We start from the raw sequence: 26,304 nt of genomic DNA on the forward strand, positions 1-26,304 counted from the left end.
GGACTGGATGCAGTTGCATCTTCGGGAATTTTTTGTTCCCGTTGTCCTTCTCTTCTGCTCTGGTTCTGCGGTCACATAGTGTTGGGCTCGATGAGTGTCTCCCCCCTTCTCCTCACCTGATTCTTCAGAAGTAAGATCCTTAAGGGCCGCTTCAGTACCTTTCCAATCCTTTTTCTTCTTCTGGGGTTTCTTAACCTTGAGTCTCTGTTCTTTTTTTTTTTTTTTTTTTCTCGTGCAAATAATGTCTAGCCCCTCCGGAGGCCACCTTGGCAGAGGTGAGACTCTACTTATGGGGAACCCCAGGGGTCCAGCCTTGCTCCCAGGGAAAAAGCCGAAGGCAGAAAAAACCCTGGTATGATGGTGGATTTCAAAGAAGGTGCGATATCCAATATCCAAAGTAACAGCAACAGGCAATCCGGAATGAAAAAACAAATGTTCCTTGGGTAAGGAAGTCCTTGTGAAGATGTGTACCAAGCAGTACAAAAAGGCAGAAGTAAAGGGAGGGATAGAATAGCAGTTACAAGGAAGCAATAAGTACTGATGGAAAAGGAACCCTATAAGAACACGAGTAATAAGAAAGTGGGTGTCTCATAGAAAAGGAGCAAGTCAGAGTGAAAGGTAGTTCCGTGAATGCAGGGGAAAACCTGTGGAACTGAAGGATAATGGTTCCACGGTGTCAGGACGGTAATACTAGAACGGACAGGCGTAAAGAAAATAGAAGAAATTGAAGTATAGGCGGAAAAGGAAATTAAATGCTACAGAAGCCAGAGGCGAACGAAATAGTGAGGGCAGACGGCAAACGCTGCAAGGAAAGTCAATGCACTGCACGCCCGAGGCGGAGAAAGCAGCAAAGGTAGACGGCAAGCGCCGCAAGAAAGAGAATGCTGCTCGCATCCAAAGGCGGACGAAGCAGCAAAGGTAGACGGCAAGCGCTGCAAGAAAGAGAATGCTGCTTGCGCCGAATGGTGGACGAAGCAGCCAAGGCAGGAAGCCGAAATCGGCGAAAGCCGCAGGGGACTGAAAAACCAAAACGTCCGAGGCGGACGATAACAGAAAGCCAAGAACAGGACACAGTAGAGAAAGTTAAAATAAGGTATACAAAAGAGGAGGACAAAGAAATAAGTAGGATATTAGTGGGCTACAGACAAAACTAGGAAAGCAAGGGCCAAGAGGGCTATTAACGGGTCGGACCAAGGAAAGTACAGAAAGTACAGCCACCGGAGTAATGCGCGTCGTAAACAAGTTGAAATACACAGATACAACGCGTCGGCAGGGTGGGCGGAGCCGGAACTTATAGGACGGGATGCCATTTTTAATGAGGACTAGAACGTTAAATTGCATAGTCGATGCCTCCAAACGTTCCATAGCTTCCATTGGCAATTCCTGACAGTATGACTCCTTTTCCTCGTGGAGGGCCCCCCGGGCTTTTCCGGGTGGAAATGGTGAAACCTCTTCAAAAGTCGAGGTGCATGTATGCGGCTCACTGGTTCCCAAGACCTCTCGTCCACTGGATATCCCTTCCAATGGACCAAGTATTGTAGCCTGGCCCTTCTGTACCGGGAATCAACCAAATAGGCCACTTCATATTCTTCCGCAATCTGGATTACTTTAGTATGTCCCCTATGGTTAGGTCTTTGGAATGGATCTTCCTTATGTTCCTTGAGCAAGGAGACGTGGAAGACTGGATGCACCTTCTTGAGATCGCTAGGGAGCTTGAGCTTGAAGGCCACAGGATTGATTTGTTGTACAATAGGAAAAGGACCAAGGAATCGTGGGGAAAACTTGCCGGAGTGAACCCATCGTGGCAGGAATCGGGTAGATAACCAGACTAATTGCCCAGTTTCCCACTTTGGGTTGGAACCCCGACTTCTGTCAGCCAATCTCTTCTGTATCTGTTGACTGACTAAGTGGGCCGCCTTTGCGAGTTTGTGAACTTCACATAGGCCTCTGAGTACTCCATCCAAAGTAGGGATCTTGGTAGCATGGGAACTGAGCTAGGGCAAAAACTGAGGATTATACCCATAAATACAAAAAAAGGACTCATTTGGATTGATGTGTGTAAGGCATTGTTGTAGGAGAACTCTGCATGCTTCATACCATTTGTCCTGTTGTGTGCTGCAAAAACACCTCAAATATTGTTCCAGACCAGCGTTCAGTCTTTCCGTTTGCCCATTGCTTTGTGGGTGGTAACCTGAAGACAGAGCTCTGTGAATACCCAGAGTCTGGCAAAGGGAAGCCCAGAACTTTGACGTTAATTGAGGCCCGCGATCGGACACTATAGTCCGGGGTAATCCATGTAAGTGGACTACATCTCGTAGAAACACCGCAGCTGTTTCCAAAGCAGACAGAACTTGTTTGTATGCGGAAAAGTGGGCAAGCTTGCTGAACGAATCAATGGTTACCATTATCACTGTCATGCCATTTGATGGGGGGGTTATCTACAATGAAGTCGGTAGAGATGTGTTCCCAGGGGCGTTCAGGTAGTTTGGGTTGTTGTAACAACCCTACAGGTTTTCCTGTTCTGTGTTTACTGGAAGCACAAACCGAACAAGTAGATACGTATTGATCCACGTCCTTCTTGAGTGAAGGCCACCAAAACCCTCTACGTAGGAGATCATGTGTCTTTCTAACTCCCGGATGTCCTGTCAGGGGGGAGTTGTGACACCATGACAGGCCTAGTCTTTGGAGCTTCTTGTTGGGGATGAACAGAGCCTCTTCGTGGTAATACAACCCATCCCTGCCTTGAATGATAGGAGGAAGGTCGGAGTTAGTGTGGTATTGGGGAATCAACTCTTGGAGAAAAGACTGTGTAAACGCTACGATCTTCACTCCCGGAAAGACCAAGTCATGTCCCCTGTAGGCACCGGAGCCTTCCCCGAGACTCCTAGACAGGGCATCAGCCTTCTTGTTTGCAGATCCGGGAATGTAGGTTATGATAAAGTCGAACTGCAGAAAGAAATGCGCCCATCGGGCATGACGTGCGTTAGTACATTCCATTTGTTGCAATACTCGTAGGTTGCGGTGATCGGTTTGAATGATGAAGCAGTGTGCGGCACCCTGCAAAAGATGACGCCACTCTTGGCACACCATTTTGATCGCCAACAACTCCCTTTCGAGTACTGAGTAATTACGCTCACTGGTAGTCAGGCTCTTGGAATAACAAGCAACCGGATGTTCACATCCGTCCGTGGATTCCTGCAGTAGGATGGCTCCGACTGCCCCTATGGAAGCATCGGTTTCCAGAATGTAAGGTTTAGTCTGATCCGGCTGGACCAATATTGGTGCAGTGGAAAAGCAATTCTTGAGAGTTTCAAATGCTTCCCTAGGATTCTCCCCAAAGACAAACTTAACTCCTTTCTTAAGCAGGGAGGTGAGGGGAAGTACTGTGTTTGAGAAATTGGGAATGAACCTTCTGTAAAAGTTGGCTAATCCTAGGAAACTTTGTAGTTCTTTGCTGTTGGTCGGTTCCTTCCATTATCTAATCTCCTTTATCTTGATCGGATCCATCTCTATTCCCTCCTTGGATAAAATAAATCCCAAGTAGGACTCAGAAGTCGTTTCAAACTGGCACTTTTCAGGCTTTACCAGTAATTGGTGGGCTTGCAGGCACTGTAATACCTGCCTGACTAATTGTCTATGCTCAGAAAGTGTTCGAGAGAATACCAAGATGTCATCTAGGTAGACCACCACTGATACAAACAACATGTCAGCAAATACCTTGTCCATGTATCTTTGGAACACGGCTGGCGCGTTTACAAGGCCAAACGGCCTTACTCTGTATTCAAATAAGCCAATGGAGTGCGAAAAGCCGTTTTCCATTTGTCTCCTTGTCTTATGCGTAGTAGGTGGTACGCCCCTCTCGGGTCCAATTTGGTAAAGTATACAGCACCTTGTACCGCCTCCAAAATGTCCCGTATCAAGGGCATGGGATGTCTATCCCGGATTGTTACCTTATTAAGTCCTCGGTAATCAATACAAGTGCGTAAGTCTGCAGAATCTTTTTTGGGGATAAAAAAAAGAGGCCCCACAGGAGGATCTGGATTCTCTAATGAGTCCGTTTTGCAGATTGGCGTCTAAATATTCGCGAAGAACCTTCCGCTCAGGGAGTGACAAAGGGTACATACGCCCAAAAGGAACTACTGCCTCAGGAAGTAAGTCAATGCAACAGTCTTCCGCTCTGTGTGGGTGCAATAGTTTGGGTATAGTGTCCATGAATACTTCGGAAAATTCTTGATACTGGAGAGGAACCATGGATATTACCAAGGGTCCTTGAATAGGAGGCCCCCCTTTGGGTTGAACCTTAGAGGAGTAGCCTATAGGCTGGTTCATGCAGTTGGCCTCACAAAACGGGGAGTTAAAGCTCACCTTGTTTGCAACCCAGTCGACATGCGGGTTGTGTCTTCTTAACCATGGTATTCCAATCACCAAAGGAAAGTGTGCTGCCCTGATCTGATCAAACACAACATATTCTTCATGATGGCCTATTCCCATCTTCAAAGGGATCGTCTCTGTAGTGATGGGTCCAGAAGACAAGGGCTTGCCATCTACTCCCTCTACTGGTATAGGGGAAGTCTTTTGTCTTGAAGATACTTGATGCTCCGTGGCCCATTTCAGGTCCATGAAATTGCCTGCTGCACCACAGTCCAACATGGCCAATACCTCAGTGGGCCCAGAGTCAGATAACCACAAATTTACCTTAAATACCATCAAACTGTTTTCCGCAGACTCTTCTAGTGTTCTTGAGTTGTTGCAAGGATACTTGTTAAATCCCCCGACACTTCCCTTGCAGCAGAGCGGGGGTTGGAGTTTTCCTTCCGTCGAGGAGGTACCTCTGGGCAATCTCTTAATAGGTGTTTCGAAGAACCGCAGTACATCCACAATTCGGCCTCGCGTCGTCTTATTCTCTCTTCCGGAGTCAAAGGTCCTCTGGTAGCTCCGATTTGCATAGGTTCTTCTACTGGGCCCATAGCTCTCGTCTGTGGTGAAGGAGAAGGGAGATGAACATCCTGAGGGGTACTACGAAGACGCCTTCTTTCCTGTTGACGTTCTTGCAATCAGAATTCAATTTGGAGGGACAAATTCACCAGATCTCGGAACGAAGCAGGTCTCGCTACCCGCGCCAACTCGTCCTTGATCTCACCATGAAGACCACGTCTGAATATGGTCTGTTGGGCTGAATCGGGCCAGTCCGCTTTGGCGGCGGGTCTCTGGAAACGGGATACATAGGTTTGAAGGTCAGTGTTCCCCTGTCTGACGTCGAGAATAGCCTCCAAAGAGGAATAGAGCACTTCGGGTCTGTCAAACCTCTCCGTGAATACTTCCAAAAAACGGTCATAATTGTTCAAGGACGGATTGTTGTTTGTCACCAAAGGGGTGACCCAAGATAGAGCGTTACCAGTAAGGTTGGCAATGATGAAGCCAACTCTGGTTCTAGCCGAATCATAGGCATGCGGTCGGAAGGCAAAGTAAACCTTATAGGCGTCAAGGAAATCCTTCAGCCCTCCTGGGTGTCCATCATATTTGCCGAACGAGAGCGGCATAGTCAGCAGGTCTCCATGATCGTCTCGGTGTAAGACAACATGTTGTCGGAGAGCAATGTTCTCTGCTTGCAAGGATTGTACTTCAGCGGTTAGGTTCTGCATTGTTGCCACTAATTCTTGGTACTGCTCCAAGGAGGCCATGGTATGCGATGGGTGTTGTATGCTGTCAGGCTCGATGAGTGTCTCCCCCTTCTCCTCACCTGATTCTTCAGAAGTAAGATCCTTAAGGGCCGCTTCAGTACCTTTCCAATCCTTTTTCTTCTTCTGGGGTTTCTTAAACTTGAGTCTCTGTTCTTTTTTCTCGTGCAAGTAAGGTCTAGCCCCTCCGGAGGCCACCTTGGCAGAGGGGAGGCTCTACTTATGGGGAACCCCAGGGGCCAGCCTTGCGTCCAAAGGCGGACGAAGTAGCAAAGGCTGACAGCAAGCGCCGCTCGCACCCAATGGTGGACGAAGCAGCTAAGGCTGGAAGCCGAAATCGGCAAAAGCCGCAGGGGACTGAAAAACCAAAACGTCTGAGGCGGATGATAACAGAAAGCCAAGAACAGGAAACAGTAGAGAAAGTTAAAAAAAAGGTATACAAAAGAGGAGGACAAAGAAATAAGTAGGATATTAGTGGGCTACAGACAAAACTATGAAAGCAAGGGCCAAGAGGGCTATTAACAGGTCGGACCAAGGAAAGTACAGAAGGTACAGCCACCGGAGTAATGCGCGCCGTAAACAAGTCGAAATACACAGATACAACGCGTCGGCAGGGTGGAAGGAGCCGGAACTTATAGGACGGGACGCCATGTTTAATGAGGACTAGAACATTAAATTGCATAGTCAATGCCTCCAAACGTTCCATAGTTTCCATTGGCAATTCCTGACACATAGTCCTCCGTCTATGCCGGAGGATCTGGGATTTGTGTCCTGTTCTTCATGCGAACGTTGCTTCGCTAGGGCGGATCCATATTCTCTCTGCTTGGAGTGTCTTGTGCCGGACCACCGCTGGGATTCGTGCTTCCACTGCAATTCCCTCTCTGTCCGGGCACTCCAGTGCCGTCTTCGGTGGGAGGACATCTTTCAGCGCGTTCCTCCACCTCATCTTCAGCTTTTCATCAAAGAAAAGAAAAGATGTCCGGTAAATTCCTTACTTTTTAGGGCGCCCCCAGCGGGGGACTCATTTCTGGAGTCTTCTCGGTCCAGGAGGGGCTCGAGTAGCTCTACCAGCAGGATTTCTCCTGAGGTGCCTCGCAGGCCTAATAGGCGTACCAGAGTTTTCTCCGAGGGTTCCCACGACAGACCTGCCAAGACCGGAACACGTTCCGAGGTTCACCTGTTGGTTGCTGAACGTTGGCCCAGTTCACCAGAGGCTTTGGACGGCAGGGTTCGCTCTGAGGTCTGTTTCTGGAGCTTTCCACACAGGCACCGGGGTACGCCCTGAGGCCTCCTTTTCTGGAGCTTTCTGTACTAAGCCATGGCATGAGGCCCCTAACAAGGGAGCTACACATACCGGGATGAAACCCGAGGTTCCTCTTCTTGAGGCTAAGGTCCGTACCGACAAAACCGAGAGACCTGTTCCTAAGGTCTTGTCTTTAAGGGTGATTCCTCAGTTTTCCCGTGCTCACGCAGTGATACCAGTTCTGTCGAGGGGACAAAGAGAGCGGTCATGCACCGAAACTCCTCTGTTACCGGCTCTGCCCAGGTTCCTCCCCTGGAGGCTATTGTTGAGGCCACCTCCAAGATGTCAAGCAAACATCCGAGACCCCCCAGTACCGGCTCTGCCAAGGATCCTTGTGTCAAGGCTAAAATGTTACTTAGGTCACCTGACCAGCCTGAGGAGACTGAGGGGACGTTTGCCTCAGCTGTACATGTGACGCAGTTCTCTTCAGGCATTGACAAAATGGCGGCCCACCCCTCATGGTCCACGGCGCCCATTTTGGATTCTTCCCTTACACCTACGTTCTCGACGGCAGCAGAATTATATGCAGTACCCTTTGGGAACACCACACAATTAAGACTACAAGTGACAGTACACATTCACCTTTGGTACACTCCTGTACTACACATTGGGCCAAAGTCAATGGGTCAAAAGTCTTTTTCTCAAGATCACACGGTTCAGGGTAGTTCGCGGTAATGTTAGTACCACAGATTCCGGATGAGGTGGTTGGCAGAAAAGTTAGTTCAACGAGAAGGACAAGCCCTCGGATTGGAGAAAGATTTCAAACACTTTCACCGCGGCTGAACGAAACGAACAACCGGATTTGCACAGTACCTTAAAACAGAGAGGAAGCTGTAGCTGAGGCAGACGTTCCTGGTAGTTCCTGCAGGCTCACTATTCCTGAAGCAACTGTCGGACTGACAAGAAGTAGGAAGACTGGAGGGTCCTGCACTACCCAGGGAAGAAACCAGCAGCAGAGCGAAACAACGAATAATAGGTGCGCTCCTTAAAACCCAAGCAGGGTCCGACCTTCCTGGCTATGCCGCCCACTGTAGCTCTGTACAATGAATACGACCAGAGAAGGGGTCCTGGCTTGCAGTTTGGGCGAACAGGTTGGTCCCACCAGCTCAAGGGAAGAAGTTTCCTGGAGGATCTTCTCTGTCGTCGGATTCTGAAGATTCGGACCTGCAGCAGGGCTTCACCGGGCGGTTCAGTCGTTGTAGGGCTCCTCTTCTGTCAGCTCCTCGTTGGTTCTTTCGTTCCAGTGGTGACTCTGCCTTTCCAGTCCCAGAGACCTGCTTTTTATGCAGTTTCCACCATTCACACAGCCTGGCTGTCAATCACACAGCAGGGTGGCTGTCCTGGCAAGGACAGTTACCCAGTCAATCAAAAATTGCCACTTGGGTTACCAATGACCCCATGGCAGGGGTCCTAAGACCCCTCCCTCACATCCTGCCTACCCAGATGTGGGGATAGTAGGGTCCGGACAGGTACGAGCCCGCTTGATGGCACGAACTAGGAGCGTACAGTGCCTCCCGACAGAGCTGCGGTGCTCTCGCCCAGCCTGAAGCGAATGGCAACACCAGCCACGGCAATGACAACAGGGCGTGAGACGCCCTCGCCATGGCCACCGCGAGCAGCAGGGAGAGGACCGGCCACCCACTCCGCTGGGGTCTGGCGGCTGATGAGAGACATACATGTCCCATACCCTGCCCCGGACCCCTTACCTTATGTGCCGCACCTGCAAACACGGCCTACGTGGCTCCAGCAAGGAGACTTCCTGGAAGGGGGCGGGGCCGGAGGCACGCCGAAGCTGGTAGGGGAAGGACTTGTGGCATCCCAAGAACGGGGCAGGAAAGGAAGGGAGCTGCAGAAGCATCATTACCCATAGGAATGCTGGGAAGGTTCTGTCACTGAACTTGCTGAAGTAGGGGAGGAGGTGGGGACGGCAACTCCTTTTATCAGGATTGGCTCCTGAAGACAGCAGCCTATCAGTAGGGGAGAGACTTGGCCAGAGGCTGATTGGTGGGGACATAAGCCAATTGCAAAGTATAAAAGGGATAACGTGGACTCTGTTTGTCGTTTTCCAGAACCCTGGAGAGGAGAAAGGAAGTGAATGGTGGGCCTATCCGGGCTCGAGTGACTAGAAAGGAGTCTCTTGGAAAAAACCCTATCCCCAAGACTTTGAGGTAGTGAAGAAACTACCATCAACCCTTACTATAGTTTGTTAAAGAGAACAGGACATTCTGAACCTTAAGAAATAAAGTATAATTTGAAGCCTCAATACCGTCTCCCATCCTGGTTCTTACACCAGACTTCGCGAAAAGACGGCGAACAAAGGGACTTAACCTGGTTTGGCACGCATAGTGAAACACGAGAAAGACTTTAACAAAAAGAAATGGCGAATAAACCCAGCCGGAGCCAAAATAAAATATATTTGGTGAAGCGGGTTTATGTTCGAGGCTAATAAAATAGCCTAAAATAATACCATGGTTATATAAGATAACCGCAGTATGAATAATAGGGTAGTTACCACTGCCACGTCTTGATGAAAAGGGAGCGAAACAGTGCTCCAAGAGAAATGGATAAAAAGGGATAAGAATTAACCCTTTCCAATACTCCATGTAAGATGGGTTGTACTGGGTCTGTGATTCAAAGAGACTACATAAAGTTAATGGCAACTTGACATGTTTCTGGGAGACAGTAGTCAGTCCCAGAAAAATTGAGTCAGTGGGAAGTCTAAAAGACAACCCTGTGTCAAGGCACTGAAGGTGCTGTGTGACACACATTAAAATGATGCTCATGGAGTAGGTGAGGCTCCAGAACCCAAGATCACACAAATGGTAAAAACACAAACAGCAAAACGCATGTAAGAGTCGGAAAAAGGCTCACACTCCTACCAGGTATAAAACATAAACCCTAGAAATCCAGCAAAGCTGCTGAGGTACTCATTAGGTAATGGAAATTAGCCATTTATGAGAATTCTCCCTAACACCGGCCTGGTCCTCCAGAATGACGTTTTGGCTGAGGCCTGTAAGGTCAGGGATAAGCCCCACACTCGGCTGCATATCAATAAAAGAATTGACACCCGTTACAGGCTTCACACCTCTGAGGAGATAGCCTTGGCGTCTTGTCCACTCCCTTCCTCGACGGTGGTAGCTGCGGCCACGCTTCAATCCAAGCCGGCATCTGCGACCTCTACGGCTGCGGCTCCGATTCTCTCCAAGGAAGACAAAATTCTGGACTCCTTGGGCAAGAAAGTCTTTGCCAACTCAGCACTGCAACTTAGGCAAACAAATACTGAGCTGATCCTGGCGGCAGCTGATATGAAGCTGTGGAAGGAGTTGGCTGATTTCTAGGAGTGCATTCCTACGGATAGGCTAGACGACTTCAAGGCCGTTTTGTTGGACGATAGGGTGTTGGCACAGGATATCCTGGAGGCTGCGGCACACCATGTCGATACTTCAGCTTGAGGCCTGATGGTGGGAATTGACACCTCCCGCCATGCGTGGCTCCATGCGACAACGCTTTCGAAGGAGGTGCAAGATGAAGTTCTGGACCTTCCCTTCTATGGAAAAGTGTTGTTTCATTCTTCTACGGATGACGAACTCACAAAGACCAAGGCGAGTACCCAAACCGCCAAATCCTTGTTGGTCCTGGCAAAGGTCCCAGCTAAGGCCCCTTATACTCAGAGGTCGGGGTCTCGGTCTCGATCCTTCTCTGGCTTCAGAGGCTTTCAGGACAGCCGGACGCACAGTACTGACCCTCCGGTTGGTGGCACCCATTGAAAAGAACAATGTGGTCGTTTTTTCTCTCGGCCTTCAGCCTCCTCTCCATGAGCAGGTAGTCTCACTGCCAACAAATCTGCAAAAACAATATTTTTTGTCGGTCGCACGAGACTCTGGTCGGAGGATGAATCTCGATTCATCTGGAGGCGTGGCAGACCATCACCGACGATCAGTGGGTTTTGTCCAACGCTCGGGCAGGCTTTCGCTTGCCCCTTCCCCCAACCACACCCTTCAATCCTCCCTTCAAACCGATCGGGACACCCTCCCTCAGAGCCGAAGTTCAGAAGCTTCTAGACCTTAGGGCAGTGGAACCTGTTCCTGTCGGGGAGCAAGGGGAGGGCTTCTACTCTCGACTGTTCATGGTGCCCAAACCCAACCAGGCTGGCCTGCGCACCATCCTCGACCTTTCCCAGTTCAAACTTTCTCTTCCCCCAAGAGAAATTCAAGATGATCACACCCTGTCAAATAAAGTCCTCTCTTCGGAAGGGCGACTGGCTCAGTGTAGTGGACCTTCAGGACGCGTATATGCACATCCTGATATGGAAGCCGCATCGAAAGTATCTGCGGTTCTCCCTGGGAGGGGAGCATTTCCAGTTCCGTGTGCTCCCGTTTGGTCTCAGCTCTGCACTGCGCGTCTTTACGAAGATGATGCCGGTCATTGCAGCTTTCCTTCGGCTACAGAGCGTTCATGTATATCTGTATTTGGACGATTGGCTCCTACACAGCCCTTCTCCACAGATGGCATTGAGCAATCTCCAATCTCTCCTTTAGCTCCTGTTCCACTTTGGGCTTTCGGTGAACTGGCGGAAATCTTCCATGATGGTCTCCCAAGACCAGATCTTCCTGGGTTTTCATTGGAACACGGTCAACTGCAGGGTGTATTTGACAGCGGACAGGATTGCCAATCTATTCGCCACGTGTCAACTCTTCATACAGTCAGAGCACATGATGGCTTGGTGGTTCCAGAGACTGCTCAGCCTCCTGGCCGCGTGTGTACTTGCTCTTCTTGCGCGCCTCCAAAATAAGGCGTATGCAGCTAGTTCTTCGGAGCTCTTGGTGTCAGGCTTCGGAATCAGATTCCAAGATGATACCAGTTCCATCCTGCATGATGGCGGACCTTCTATGGTGGTCCTCAACCAACAATTTTACGGTGGGGTCCTACCTTTCAGGAGCCCTGCCCACAAGTGACGATTACCACGGACTCCTCCCTCCTAAGGTGGGGAGCAACTCTGGATAATCTCCAGGTTTTCGATCTATGGACACCGCAGGACAGGCAGTTTCATACAAATTATTTGGAGCGCCTGGCTGTTTTTCTGGCGCTGAAAGCATTCCAACCATCCATCATGAACCGGGTGGTCCGCGTCTGGTACCAAGTCACCACCTCTTGTGGGCCTTGCCATTCAGATTTGGGAATGGGCCATCATGCACAGCATTTGGCTGCTGGCGGTACACATTCCGGGGCAACTCAATGTGACTGCAGACTCACTCAGCTGGCAGACATTGGGAACTGAACATGGAAGGCCTCTCCAACATCTTTCGCAGATTGGGCACTCCAGAAGTGGACCTTTTTGCGACTGCCATAGACAGGAAACTTACCCAGTGATGATTATAGAAAGTGTTCAGATCCCGACCGGGCACTTCGAGTTTTCGCCTTTATGTTGTTGATGCTTCTCCTGCTGACGGGAGAGAGCCAGGTGTGTTTCATAGGGGTAGATTTTGGAGCTTCCGTTTGGTGCGTTCCTTCGTCGTCTACTCCCAGTGTCGAAGACCCTTAGAAGTGTGTCTTTTTAGGGTTGCAGAACCTGGCTGGTGGTCGAAGAGGAGGCCAAAAGGAAAGGTCCATCTATAGGTAATCTTTTTGGCTTGCAGGTGTTCCAGTAGTCTTCTCATGTCCCTTCTCCTTTGCAGGGTGAGTTGTGAAAGGTCTTGGTAGAGTTGTATCTCATTCCTGCAGTAGGAGATTGGTGCAGCTTTCCTCGCCACCCTAAGGATCAGTTATTTTTGCGGGTAAGAGGCTATTGCAGCAAGGGTGTCCCTCGGGTGATTCCCCCAGGTCATTGCGTATCGGTCCTACGCGGTGGATCCTGTCTATTGGGACATCCGTTTCTCCCTTGGCACCAAACAGATCTTTATTTTAAAAACTGTAATTATTGATTTTCTGACAACCAGTTAACAAAACCGCCATACTTAAAGACTGCGCTCATTGTCACACTCAAACACTTTGTACGAGCGGAGCCAGGAAGGAACAATGTCCGCGCGCGGAGCCATGGAAACCGTGGCTCGAGCGCGGGCGAAAATCCAGGAAAGTTCAGTAAGTTTGAGGGTTGAAAGGAAAGGAGGAGGAATCAAGGAATCGGGAATAGAGACATCAGGAAAATGGCCCCGAGCGAACCCCGACAGCACACGTCCAGCTATGGCGAACGGTAGCGTTGAGACGCAGAGCCGAGGGGGTGTGTCTGTTTAGTAGTGCTCCGAGCGTGGAACGTAAAGGCTGGCAAGCTGCGTTTTGAATTCGACGGCCATGTTGAGAGGGTTACTGCATTCAGTGCTCTATGGGTCAGGGACCACGAGGTCCAAAAGGAACGAAGGTGACTGTTCATGACACAGTCCTTTGTGTCCCACCTTGGGAGTGGGCCTTATCATTGCCTTCCAGGGGTCATTTACCAATTATCTCAGCAAAGGTCATAGTGTAGGATTAGAGGTCATATCCATTGTGCACGCGCTTCCTCTATTTCACGCTTTGTTCGACTGTCATTGGTGGGGGGGGGGGTGCCCCCATATTTGAATGACATTTGTAGTTCTTTACCAGGAGGTTTCCGGAGAGTGTGTTTTCTGGTGTAAATCTGCGTAGTATTGACGGAATGGGGGCCAGTCATCTAATGGGCGGCCGCTTGTTGGGAGTGTGGAGGCGTATCTGGTTTCCCTCTTCTCACATGTATTCATAGTTTTCAACCATTTCACAAATGAGGGGGTGTCTGTTTCCTCAAGGTCAATGCCACCAGATATTGGGCTATGGCTTTGGCCATACCCAGTAGTTTCTTTTCAGCGCGGGTTCCATCCGTGATCAGCGCTAGGAGTCAGTTCTGGTGAGTATTGCTCTGTTGTGGACAGCATTTCGGCCATTGCTTCCTCTAGCTTCACCCAGTAGGTTCTAATATGTGGGCAGGTCCATGCTACGTGGAAAAAGTCTGAAGGCTCTGAGCCACGTCTTTCACATGAGGGTAGCCTCTCGATGAAGAACCTGCTCAGTTTAAGGGGAGAATAGTATACTTGGTATATGACCTTGTAGTGTTTAAGTCTAAACCGGGCATTCAGAGCTAGGGTACGGGTTTGCATGCAGATAATGTTCCACTGTTCCTCGCTCATTGATGTTCCCACCAATTTCCCTCCCCTGATCAGCTTATAGATAGTGGAGACGGGTTTTTTGGTGGATAGCGGGTTAGTCACATATAGTTGTGCAGGTGTGTGGTGTAGGAGCTAGTGGGAAGTCGCCCCATTTGGTTTTCAGCAGTACCCAGAGCCTATAATATAGGAGAAATGTCACAGCATTATGTTCCCCCTTCCGTTTCAGATCTTCCTATTTAATAAATTGGCCTCTTTGTACCATATCCCCTAAGGTCTGAAGGTGAATCTGAAAGGATCTCTCATGTTTAAGTGGCACTCCTACAATGCTATGTATCGGGAGGTCAGGGAGGTAGCAGTGTTCTACTCCCAGTAGTCGACTCATTTGTTCCCAGGCTTTGCATGTTACAGCTCTGGGTTGTACTTCTCATCGGGGGAATCCCCTCTCTATTTCCCCTAGTTAGCCCCATCAGGTAATTTGGGTTGGTGAAAGCCCTGTGCTAGTGGGTATGAGGAGGGCTGTCAGTGAGCGTTTTCCATCCAGATATGTGTTTGTCAGAACTCGTCCGCTCAGGCAGTTGCTCGCGTAGCGTGGACGATGAGTTCTTCTGACCAATGTACCTCTCTGAGTGAAGGAACACCAATAGTTGACCCAAGCAGCAGTAAAGACTTACTTAGGGTTCTGAATCTAAAGGGCCCAGAATGGCGATTGTTTTCTGCGTATCAGTGTCCCTGCAGAAAAAGCAGGATACGTCAATACTCAGATGTAATGAGCAAAGAATATAAATGAGAGCGTAAACAAGACCTACCTACCAGCATCCCACAGGAAGAAGGAGGTTCCAAGAGTAGCCCAGCTGTTGGTAGTGGTGAGAGGGAGGCTACCCCGACGGCACACGGACGCCTGATGCTAAGGTGATCCAGTCACAAGTCCCAGGAGGGAATCAACGGACCCGCCGGCACGAGGACGCCTAGGCAGGAAGTACACAACACTATCGGCAGTCTCAAGTCTGTGTGTGTACCTGCAACGATGAACTACCAACAGACCAGGCAGATGGGACAGGGTCCAAGTAACAAGACAATCCGAACAGCAAATCCAAGTAGTCAATGAGCGGGCAAAAACCAAAACAAAACGTGATCCAAGTGAAGGTCCATACAGCAGTCTGGGTCAAAGCACGTTCCGAGCAGAGCACAACAATCAATGAGATAAGGCAATCTAGAATCAAAATACCGTTGGCAACGAGTAAGCAGCAGACCAAGGGATAATCCAAAACACAATACCAGGAGGACAGAAAAGTAATCGGCAAAGTAAGCATTCAAACCAAAACAGAGCAGGAACAAGGCGTACTCCTGTAAAGCTGCAATCAGAAGCACCGGGCTATAGAATGGTTGCAATCTTATTGGCCACGGGTGTCACGTGATCGGGGAGAAGAGAGTGGAGAGTTGCGTGAACATGAGGAAGCCAATCTCCATGGCAACCTCCAACACTCTGTCTGGAACGCCCAGTAATAAACACCCGCAATCGGCTACCCCTTAGAGCAGAAGCGGTGCGCCCTTTCGGGTTACAGTGTTGAAACTTGACAACAACACCGTCCATCAGACTTGCTCATGTTGCTTGCATTGGCAAGTTCCGCCAGGCGAGCAGAACGTTTACTGACCGTGTTGAATTTATGCCGCAAGATAGTATAGGTACATGTCAGGATACTCTCGTCCACCCTGTTTGTATGGCCTGGTGAGGATATCTTAAGCTATTCTGGCTTGTCTATCCGCCCATACCAGCCACGTCATAAGACACTTGACGCAGGACCAATAGCGCGATATGGGCCATATAGGTACGTCATTGAAGATGTACAGTAGCTTTGGCAGGATAACCATCTTAGCTAAAGCTATACGAGTGACTTGGGAGATGGGTAGCAGGATCCAGGATTCTACTTTGTGCTCTAGTGTGTCTAGCACCTACACATAGTTGTCCTTGTACAGGTAATTCACACTTGTTGAAACCATAATTCCCAGATCGCATATCCCTTGGGGGCACCAGCGATTCATCACCCACATCCTCCTGTTGTAACACCCTTTGGTCATTTTGAATACCTGGTTATGCCCTTCGGACTCGCCAATGCCCCAGCGGTCTTCCAACATTTTATGGACCGGGTGTTTTCCGATATGCTGTTCCTCTTCGTCATAGTTTACCTGGACGATATACTGATGTACTCCAAGGACCATCTTAAGCATGAAGAGTATGTTAAGGCAGTCTTACAGCGGCTACATGAACATAAGCTCCTGGCTAAACCCGAGAAATGCCTTTTTCATGTCTCTACTGTTCACTATCTCAGATTTGTCCTTAGTCCAGAAGGAATTGGAATGGACCACTCAAAAGTAAATTCCATACTATCCTGGCCTGTTCCAACTACTGTGAAACAGATTCAATCCTTCCTGGGGCTTGCCAACTTCTACTGAAAATTCATACCATAGTACAACCGATCATTATATTGTTGAAGAAGGATACTTCCTTTCTCTGGACAGCAGCCCAAGATGAAGCGTTCCAACGATTGAAGTCGGAGTTTACACAAGCCCCCATCCTGGCTCAACCTGACATTGATCGACCTTTCCTAGTGGAGACGGATGCCTCCAACTACGCCATTGGAGCAGTCCTAAAACAGGAATTCGAGGACAAGTTAGGACACCCCATCGCTTATCTCTCGCAAACCCTAACTCCTAGCGAGACCCATTATTCTGTTCTGGAAAAGGAACTATTAGCCATCCGTCAAGCCTTCACAGAGTGGCGTCATCTACTCCTGGGAGCAAAACATCCTTTTCAGGTCTGTATGGACCATCGGAACCTTCAAGTTCTACAATCCCTGGAATGTAGGGATAGTAATCAAGCCCGTTGGGCCTTCTTCTTTGCCCAGTACCAGTTCCAGATCCATCATGTTTCCGGAACACACAATATAATTGCTGCCGCTTTATCCCGATGTCCCGACTACGAAACTCTTGAATATCAATCCTTTCCAAAGATGTTTCACCACACAATATTTGTAGCCCAAGCAATCAGCCTCCTGGATGACATTCGGATTCAAACCCAGTCCTCTGGCATCTGGAAGGAATTTACTGGGAAGAATCAATGGAATCTTAAAACAAAGGATGGGTTATTTGTTCAAGGATAATGGCCTGGTCATCCCCACACAGATTGCGACAAAGGATTACAAGCCTCTGTCATGATAGCCTTCATTCAGGACATCGTGGCATCACCAACACTCTCCGTTTAATACAAAGACAGTTTGGTGGCCAAAAATGAAAGTTGACATCCAGCAGTACATCCAAGCCTGTGCAGTCTGCAATCAAAACAAGCATGATAACAAGAGACCGGCGGGTCTCCTACTCCAACCAACGCTACCAACAAGACCCTGGGATTTCATTGATACAGACTTTATTGTGGAATTACCACCTTCCAGGGGATACATAACTATCATGGTTACCATTGATTTATTCACTCACATGGCTCATTTTACACCCTTAACTACCATCTTCCTCAGAACTCGCTGGAATCTTCCTGGAACACCTATTCCGACTTCATGGACTCCCTTCCAAGATCATATCAGACAGAGGACCTCAATACATATCTCATTTCTGGAACCACTTATGCCGTATACTAGGAATCCAACATGCCCTCTCCTCAGGTTATCATCCACAGACCAACGGAGCTACTGAACGTGTGAACCAAACCCTGGAGCAGTGTCTTCGTTGTTTCACCTCCAAGGTCCAAGACGATTGGTCACTCTTAATTCCTGTGGCTGAATTCGCCTACAACAATTCGGATCACTCGGCTGTCAAGACCAGCCCTTTCTTCTGCAGCCAAGGATTCCACCCTTCGGTTCTACCATCCACTCTCCCACATCCTACACCAGTTCCTACAGTCGACTCCTGGATTGAATTCCTCATCAACGTACACAAGGAAGCCAAAGAACACCTCGAAAAGGCTCAAACTAACGCCAAGCACTAAGCGGACTCCAAAAGAAGACCAGGCCTTCCTATGCAGTGGGTGATGAGGTCTGACTATCCTCAAACTACTGCCTCGACACTTACTACCAAATAAGTTGGCTCCCTGGTACCATGGCCCTTTTTCCATAAAGGAAATCATTAACCCAGTGGCCTTCCGACTCAAACTACCATACTCCTGGAAGAGGATCCGCCCAGTGTTTCACACTTCTCTATTGAAGCCATACATCCAGACCTCCCGGACTGCTCCAAGGTCTACCCCTGTGGTTGTCCATGATCAGCTAGGATACGAAGTGTCCAGAATATGTGACTCTAGGCACAGACGCGGTCAGCTACAGTATCTGGTTGAGTGGAAAGGGTACCCTCCCAGTGAACGCACCTGGGAACCAGTCTCAAACCTAAATGCCCCCAGACTACTCCATAGGTACCACCTTATACACCGGGGCAAACCCGGAGGAACAGGCCTTCGGAGGAGGCATGCTGTCAGAACCATCGGATGCGCCCTTTCTGGACTTCCTGGTCCCTGACCCATAGGGGCGTGCACTCGGCAGTACTCCCAACATGGCTGCCGAACGCGGAACGCTGTTTACCAGTTTCTGCGTCGTACGCACTACGTGCTATAAAGCTGACACGCCCCCGCGGCCCTGCGCGTCTGAACGCTACTGCTTGCAGTGGCTAGACGTGTGCTGCTGTAGTTCATACTGCGTATTCCTTTGATTCCTGGTTCCCGGTCCCCTAAATTCCTCCTCCTTCATTCCTTCCCTTCTTATCTTCTGTTGCTTCCCGGATCTCCTTGCACTCGTTCCCCCGAGTGCACCCCTCTCCGTTTCCTGGACTTTTCCCGGACATCTGAATGTTCCCAGGAGACGGGACGCTGAACACACGCTGGAAGCCAAGGACCGACGCACAGGGTTATACAAGACCCGAACTGTGCGAAAGAAGACTCCATCGAAGAACTTCAACAAACACAGACAGGTGAGAAGGGGGGGGGAAACCTGTGACACGTCCTACCACATTTTGTCAGAATGAGGGCAACCGTAGGTTTAGACCCAAATGGATTTTGGTTTTGGACTTTCAGACATCGACTGCCCTTCGAAACATCAGTTGAGGGAACCATGCCTTTAGAGTTGGGGCCAGTTAGGTATTACAACAAACCCAGCATTATAGTAAATAAAGGTTTTGAAACTATAACACTTAGGTCTGTGTCTCACAAATGCCAGTGTTTCCGTTCTGGATCTTGTACCACTTTTAAAAATAAAAACAATTCTTCCAGAAATTTCAGTAAATATGGCCACAAATCCCCTTTCCAATTACAAATGCAATGTCTTCCATTGCATCTAAGATGTGACTGTTTATTCTTTTTTTTAATTTTTTTTTTTAGATTTGTTGTTCTCTTGCTGTTGTTCCTGGTTAACTTGCTTCATCGCTGGGTAGCCTTCTGCCTGGGCATGCAGTCCATCCTCTACATTACAGATACGAGGCTGGACAATGCCCGCTCTTCCAGAGAAGGCCACCATTTGAATCACCAGGTCATTCAGGTCAGTTACTTGTTTCTTTAATCAAAGTCTTTTGGCATCTTTCTTGACTAACTTGTGCTTATGTCATGTGTGAGTGTTCAAGTTGCCTGACCCTGTGAGAGGTATCTGATTGAGCAAAATTGTTTCTCTTGCCCACCAAATGCAAAGGGCCATTGAAGCATGCACATTGCAGAGGATTAATGGGAGATCACTGCTTGTATCTAATCAGATGCCTCTGTATACTGAATACTCCCTTCCCAAGTGACTGGGGTGGGAGGAACGTAGGGGGTGACCATAATGCAGTAATGCAGATTTTTGGCTTGATTTTTACGGCAGACTTTCACATACATGTGAGTATTCGAATGGATTGTGTCCTCCAATGTATTCCTCATCTTTGACATGTGTTGTGCAGCTTCGGCTGCTCCAGAAACCTTTTTCTGCAGAGGGCGCCCTGCGTCGATGGCGTCTGGTCCATGTCCCTCGAAGACCTTCGTCGAGGGTGACGTCATATATGTATATGAGAGAGAAACTTTATACCGATGTACAAAGTGTGCGGTGTGCACTCCAGAAAGTAGTTCAATGAGGAGAGTCCACGCTTGACATTGAGACAAAGGAAACCAGTAGTTGCCGGGCAATAAAATACTTATTTATTAAATTAAATGCCATGGACAAACGAAGATAAAACAAACGATGCATTTCGCGGTAAACACACCGCTTGATCACGTTTGGGGTGTAGACGGAGAAGAAGGACTTTTAAACTGGCATACTCTCTGTGGTTGCAGAGTGTAGAGAGGTGTACATCTATAAGCTGCCTGGAAAGGAAATCCGCCATCTTTGACCATTATCTATAACAAGATAAAACATTCCAAATTCATGTACATTCTTGCAATAAAGTATTTAGGCAGCATTCCATATATCTCGACAATTTTTAAGGCAATACAGCTAAAATGTTAAACCCAGATTCAATGTGACAGTAAGAGAGATAATAATAATAATGTGGGGGTCGGAACAGCAACTCCCTGATCACGTATGCTTAAGCTCACATATCCGTGTCGACTTCTAAGTAACCGTAGTGGTCCGCAATACGGAGAAACACACGGAAGAGGAAACTATGTTGTGTTTAACCAATTGTACAGATTGATACATTGACCGTGCGAATGCATGGTCAATAAATCCCTCATATGTCCCCCATTGAATCTGGGGAGCCTGCCATTGCATAAGAAGATATTTGTTAGGTGTTACTTTGTGTTCCTTCTGTGTAATGCATATATGCTGCTTGGCCAAATGGGTCTGTTAAGTAATGGTAGTTAATGCAGTGCTGTTACTGGAGTGCAAAGTGCTTTAGGCAACTGCGAATTCCCGTTCCTATGTCCTGAGTTACCTTATTAAAGTGCAAATGCCAGTTATAAATAACTGTGCAAATATACATTTAACTGCCTTATGATAATAAAGTGCAAAGTGCATTTAGCAGCTGGATAGTGTTTCCTTTATGGAAATACATAAAGTGCTTAGTGCTTGTAATCTCAGGACATTAGACCGAGAATGACGTTGCCTCATACCAAAAAATGATAATACAGGTCATAAGTTAAAATAAACACTGCTATAAAGTCTATATACATAATGGAACATCATAAATATTTGCTGACCTTGTATGAGACCTATACAAGTCGAGATCCAGAATGTACACCATTTTATTATACTGCCAGTAGTCCTATCTGTCTGAGTGCAAAGGCAAAAACGTGGCCCACCCTCTAAGAGAAAAAAAGTTAGAATTTGATAGCCAAAGAGCAGAGAGTCTAAAATCCATTAAATTTCTCTTGTGGAAGTAAAATATTGAATTAATAGTTACTCAATCCAAAATACTGGTGAAAAAACATTCCTGCCTCCAAAAATCCCTTAAGTGCAATAAATGACTGACTTTCCTATTCAATTAGTAAGAACCACCTTTCTAGGTTAAAAGATGTTAGTCTCAATGAAGAAAAAGTTACAAATAGTCCCTGCATGTAGAAAAAGTCATATCATGGGTCTAATATAAGGTGCATCAGTAGTTCAGTTCACTACAAATAAACTTCTATGTCCTTAGGTGCCCAAAAAGGTATATAGTTCTTCATCCAGATTGTGGCCCTTAGGTTTCTTGGTTTCCAGTTCAAGGATATACTTGGTCTCAGATTGCCTGAGGAGGAGCTCTCGGTTTCCTCCTCTTGGTGCTTTAGGGACAGTGTGTATACTAAAATAAGCAAAGCCTTCTAGTTTCCCTCCATGCTTTTCTTGCAAATGCAAGGCCATGGGGTATGTGTGGTCAATATTCTTAATGGCTCTTCTGTGTTAGAGTATCCTGAGTTTTAAGTTTGCCAATGGTACTCCCCACATACAATTTGTCGCACGGACAGATGAGTACGTACACAACATATTTTGACAAATTTATATGCCTTGCATTTCATACACTTCTGAAAACCATCTGATTTGGCACTGAGCCAACCTTGACCTGCTAGGGCAATCTTGGGGCTCATATAGCTGGATACTAGGTTATCCTTGAGCGAGGTAGAACGTCTAAAAGTGATATTGATAATGCCCAGGATGCTTCCCAGATGTTCATCTTGTTTTAGTATATGCCAATGTTTATACATTATATGGCATATGTTGCTAGAAGTTTTAATATATGTCAAGATGAGTCTGATGTCTATTGCATCTGGGTCTACCTCAGTCATCACTTTAGACATCAGTAAGGTAGAGCAATCCTTCTCACATGCTTTGTTATACGCTCATTCCAGCACTCTCTTAGCATAACCTCTTTGTTGGAACTTTAAGGCCATGCTCCTACATTCCTTATCAAGTCTCCATTTGCGGGCAGTTGCGCCTTTATACGAATACATTCGCCATAGGGACTACTCTACTTTAGGGCTATGGGATGGTTGCTTTTTGCGTGTAAGGGTATGTTGGAGCTTGTGGGTTTCCGGTAAAGTTCAGTCACCAGTGCATCTTGTGCCACAGTTACAAGAATATCTAAGTACACGATGGCAGTCTTGCTGTGGCACTCGGTGAACTGCAAATTTAGTTTATTAACATTCAGTGACTTAACAAACTCCAACCATTCACTGATCGATCCGTCCCAGATAACAAATAGGTCACCTATATAGCGTAACCAAACTTTATCCGTATAGTGACTATTTGTCAAGCTCCATACTGTAAAGGTCATCCCCATGGCTGTGCCTTGCAACTGTGTGTAGAAGTTCATATTAAATAAAAAAAAAACTGTTGTTTGTCAAACAGATTGGTCATCTCTAAAATCATCTTTCCATGTTACAAGTAATTTAGTGATCTGGTTTGTAAAAGGTACTCGCATGATTTCAAGCTATCTGTATGTTTAATTGATGTATACAGGGAGACCACATCCAGTGTTGCTAAAAGGTTTTTCCCAAGGTATACCGTCGATTTTATTAAGGAAGTCCTTAGTGTCTCTCAAATACGACGGTAAACTGGTAACAAAGTTTACTAGCGTTTTGTCCACTAGTTTAGACGCATTTTCAAAGAGAGCTCCACAAAGTGTAACTATAGGGTTCCCTGGTGGTCTAGTTTTGTTTTCATGAACCTTGGGCAGGAAGTAAATAGTAGGCATCTCCGAAAAATTGGGGTGCCGATATTTGCACATGTCTTCATCAAGTAGGCCTCTCTCTTTCCATTCAGTTATAACTTGAAGAGTTTATCATTCTTTTCCGCTGTGGGGTCTATGTCCAATAACTTGTAACATTCTGTATCTTTAAGTTGTCTGTTGGCCTCATTGATGTAATCTTGCCTGTTCATAACGACTATGTTGGTGCCCTTATCCGATGGTTTAATTACATAGTCTTCCAATGCACATATATTGGACAAGATCATCTGCTCACGGCAAGTAAGGTTATCCTTGATGTCAATTTTTCTTTTTTCTAAATTTCTTTAGATCACTAATGACCAGATCTTGGAAGGCCTCGATGTTTCCCCCTGGATTGAACATGGGGTTGAAGCGTGACTTTAGTTTCAGTTTGCTTTTACTCGGCTGATCAGTTTGTATTTTCATAAGTTCCCACTGTGGGTCACTTATATCTTCATTGTCTTGCCATTCCGATTCTAAATGGATGAGATCTCGTAATATGTGTATGACCTCTATGACCAGAGGGGTATACCCACCCAAAGGTTCTTCCGTCTTTGGCTTAGGAGGATAGATGGCAAATAATTTCTTCAAGCGTATTTTACGCATATATCTGTCAATCTATTCTGGTTTCTGCGTAGTTGTAGGGAGAGGAAGGACAAAAGTTTAATCCCAGTTTGAGTACTTTTAGTTCTTCAAAGGAGAAATCTTGTGATGTTAAATTTATGATGGACATGTCTGGTGACTTGCTCTGTATTTTCATGAATTTTTTGTCCCAGAGCGTGTTTGCCTTTCTATCTTGTCCATTGCTGCGAGGTCTGTAACAATTGACCCTCCTTGTTTTCTTGTTCCTCTTGATCTGGTCAATTTTCCCCATCCTCTTCCTCTTGCTTTTTTGCTGTTGTTGCTTCTGCCATCCATTCCCAAGAGTCCCATCTCTATTAAAAAATTCAATTTTCTCTGGGGCTGTTCATTTTCACTTTCTGTAGACACGTGAGGGATCATGGGTACAGTGGACGTCACACTAGGTATAGTATTACTGGCACGCCCTGTGTCGACACCCATTTTCGAGTTTCGAAAAACAAACTGTAATACTCTGCAACTTCCACTAGATGTCAGCCTATGCACAGCATGTGAATCTAAGCAGATACGAGCATCAGAAATACGATTACGGTGAGTAATGTATCATATATTTCTGAGGCTTGTGGAATCTGCTTAGATCACATGCTGCGCATAGGCCGACATCTACTGGAAGCTGCGGAGTAGTAGTTTGTTTTTCGAAACTCGAAAATGGGCGTCGACAGAGGGCGTGCCAGTAATACTATCCCTAGTGTGACGTCCACTGTACCCAAGATCCCTCATGCGTCTAGGATCCTCAGATTGTTTTTTTCTGCCATACTGGTCGGAAGCATTTTGCGGAGTCCCCTGGCCTTAGCCATACTTTTGCTAAAATATCGATAAATTTACAATCTTTCCCCACCCCAACGTCAAACTTCGACACTCGACACTGGCTTGGAGAAGAATTCGACCGTCGGCTGCTGCACGACGATTTGGGCCTCGTAAGGCCTCTGGCCTCGGCCCTGCAAGTAGGGTGAGTGGGGGGTTGGACATACTCTACACTCTTTGTATATAGGTACATCTTATACATTTCCTACACTTACCAGCCCGCTGCCTCAAGGTGCGTATGGAGGGTACCCCTTTTCAATTCTGCCCCAAGTGCAATCGCAAATACCCTTGGGTCGACAGGCACGGCACGTGCAATTTCTGCGTGCCGAGGGACCACCCAGAGGCAAACTGCAGAGCGTGTAGTAGGTTTAAACCTAAGACACTTAAGGACCGTTCGATGAAGCGTTGGGCCCACCACGCCAGGCAGGTGGCCATCGCGGCGGAGGGCGCCTTCAGCGATGGCAGCGACGCCGTGCTTTCGGACGGCAAGGGCATTACGGCGTCTAAAGACAGCCGAGCGCAAGTCCCCGACCTCAGAAGGTCGTCCGACAGGGCGGCTATGGGGAAGACCCCCGGCGACACAAGCGCTTCACACACCACTCACACAAAACACACGAAGTCCAACCGAGACTCGACGTCGAGTTCTCGCAAAGAGGCACATAGAGAACGGTCCGAATCGGTGTCCTCTGGGCGTTCTCGATCGAGATCGCCGCATGACTCCAGGCAATCATCTACTCTTGCCAAGAGTGCCTCGCTCCCTAAGCTAACGGAAGTTCGATCGTCGGAGGACAAAGACGACTTCCACCCCCAGGCCGCTCTCCAGGAGTCGGAGCCCGCAGAGATCAGCGCGGCCCCACGTTCGAAGGACAGGGACTCTACCCCCGATACTCTACGCCAGGCGTCGAAAACCTCCGGAACCACAAAGGGACAGGGAAAACACTCTTCCACTCACGGCGAGGGGGGAAAACAGCAGAAGCAGCCACTGCACTCTTCCACACCTGTAAAACACTCCACTCCTCATAAACAGACAGACAAGCCCAAGTTTGCTGCTATTTCTAAAACCAGCAAGTCTACTCAGGATAAGTCTCCTAGACTTTCTGAGAGAGTCATTCCCAGTTCCAAAGAATGGTCGAGTGATGACATAGATAGGGTCATGTCAAGGATGTCTTCTTTGGCAGACTTTTATGAGAAAAATCCAGACCATTTTTTTCATATAATCCACAAGGGTCTGCACCCTCAGGCTCTAATGATCCTATCCCCCCCGAGTAAGAAGCCCCGGTTTGAGACACCTAGGAGGTCTTCGGACCCCTTCGATGTACAACCATACTCACAGCCATACTCACAGTATCAAGGAGAGACTTCCTTTGGTGAGGACCAAGAATTTGGCATGGTAGAAGAGCAAACCGGGACGCGCTACTATGGGGATGATGACCAGGAAGAGGAAGACCCTGAAACCTACAGAGTAGATTCCCCGGTAGAGAAGGAAGCCCTGGTTACCGACTCCCCTGTCGATAACCAACCCCTCCTGAACGAGGTTCTCGCATGAGCAGCAGAACATTTCCATATTGACACCCACGGTGTCCAGGAGGAGAGGGACTTCGCCGAGCAGTTAGTGGGAGAAAGGAGGCCTGTT

General features: G+C 47.8%; 1 protein-coding gene across 6 annotated transcripts in view; it reads left to right on the top strand.

The window, feature by feature from the left end:
* GABPB1 (GA binding protein transcription factor subunit beta 1) overlaps positions 1–26,304 on the top strand; it is an 841,719-nt gene that overhangs the window by 80,216 nt on the left and 735,199 nt on the right. For 5 of the 6 annotated variants that reach the window (XM_069624968.1, XM_069624969.1, XM_069624970.1 and 2 more), the window contains exon 2: positions 19,465–19,621. The exons of the other annotated variant lie outside the window; for it this stretch is intronic. In XM_069624968.1, coding sequence (XP_069481069.1) covers positions 19,465–19,621 — 157 coding nt within the window. The remainder of the gene's footprint in view (positions 1–19,464; positions 19,622–26,304) is intronic. 6 annotated transcript variants of the gene reach the window in all.

The sequence above is a fragment of the Ambystoma mexicanum genome, chromosome 11 (assembly GCF_040938575.1).
Source record: "Ambystoma mexicanum isolate Mex_15411 chromosome 11, UKY_AmexF1_1, whole genome shotgun sequence".
Taxonomy (NCBI): Eukaryota; Metazoa; Chordata; class Amphibia; order Caudata; family Ambystomatidae; genus Ambystoma; species Ambystoma mexicanum.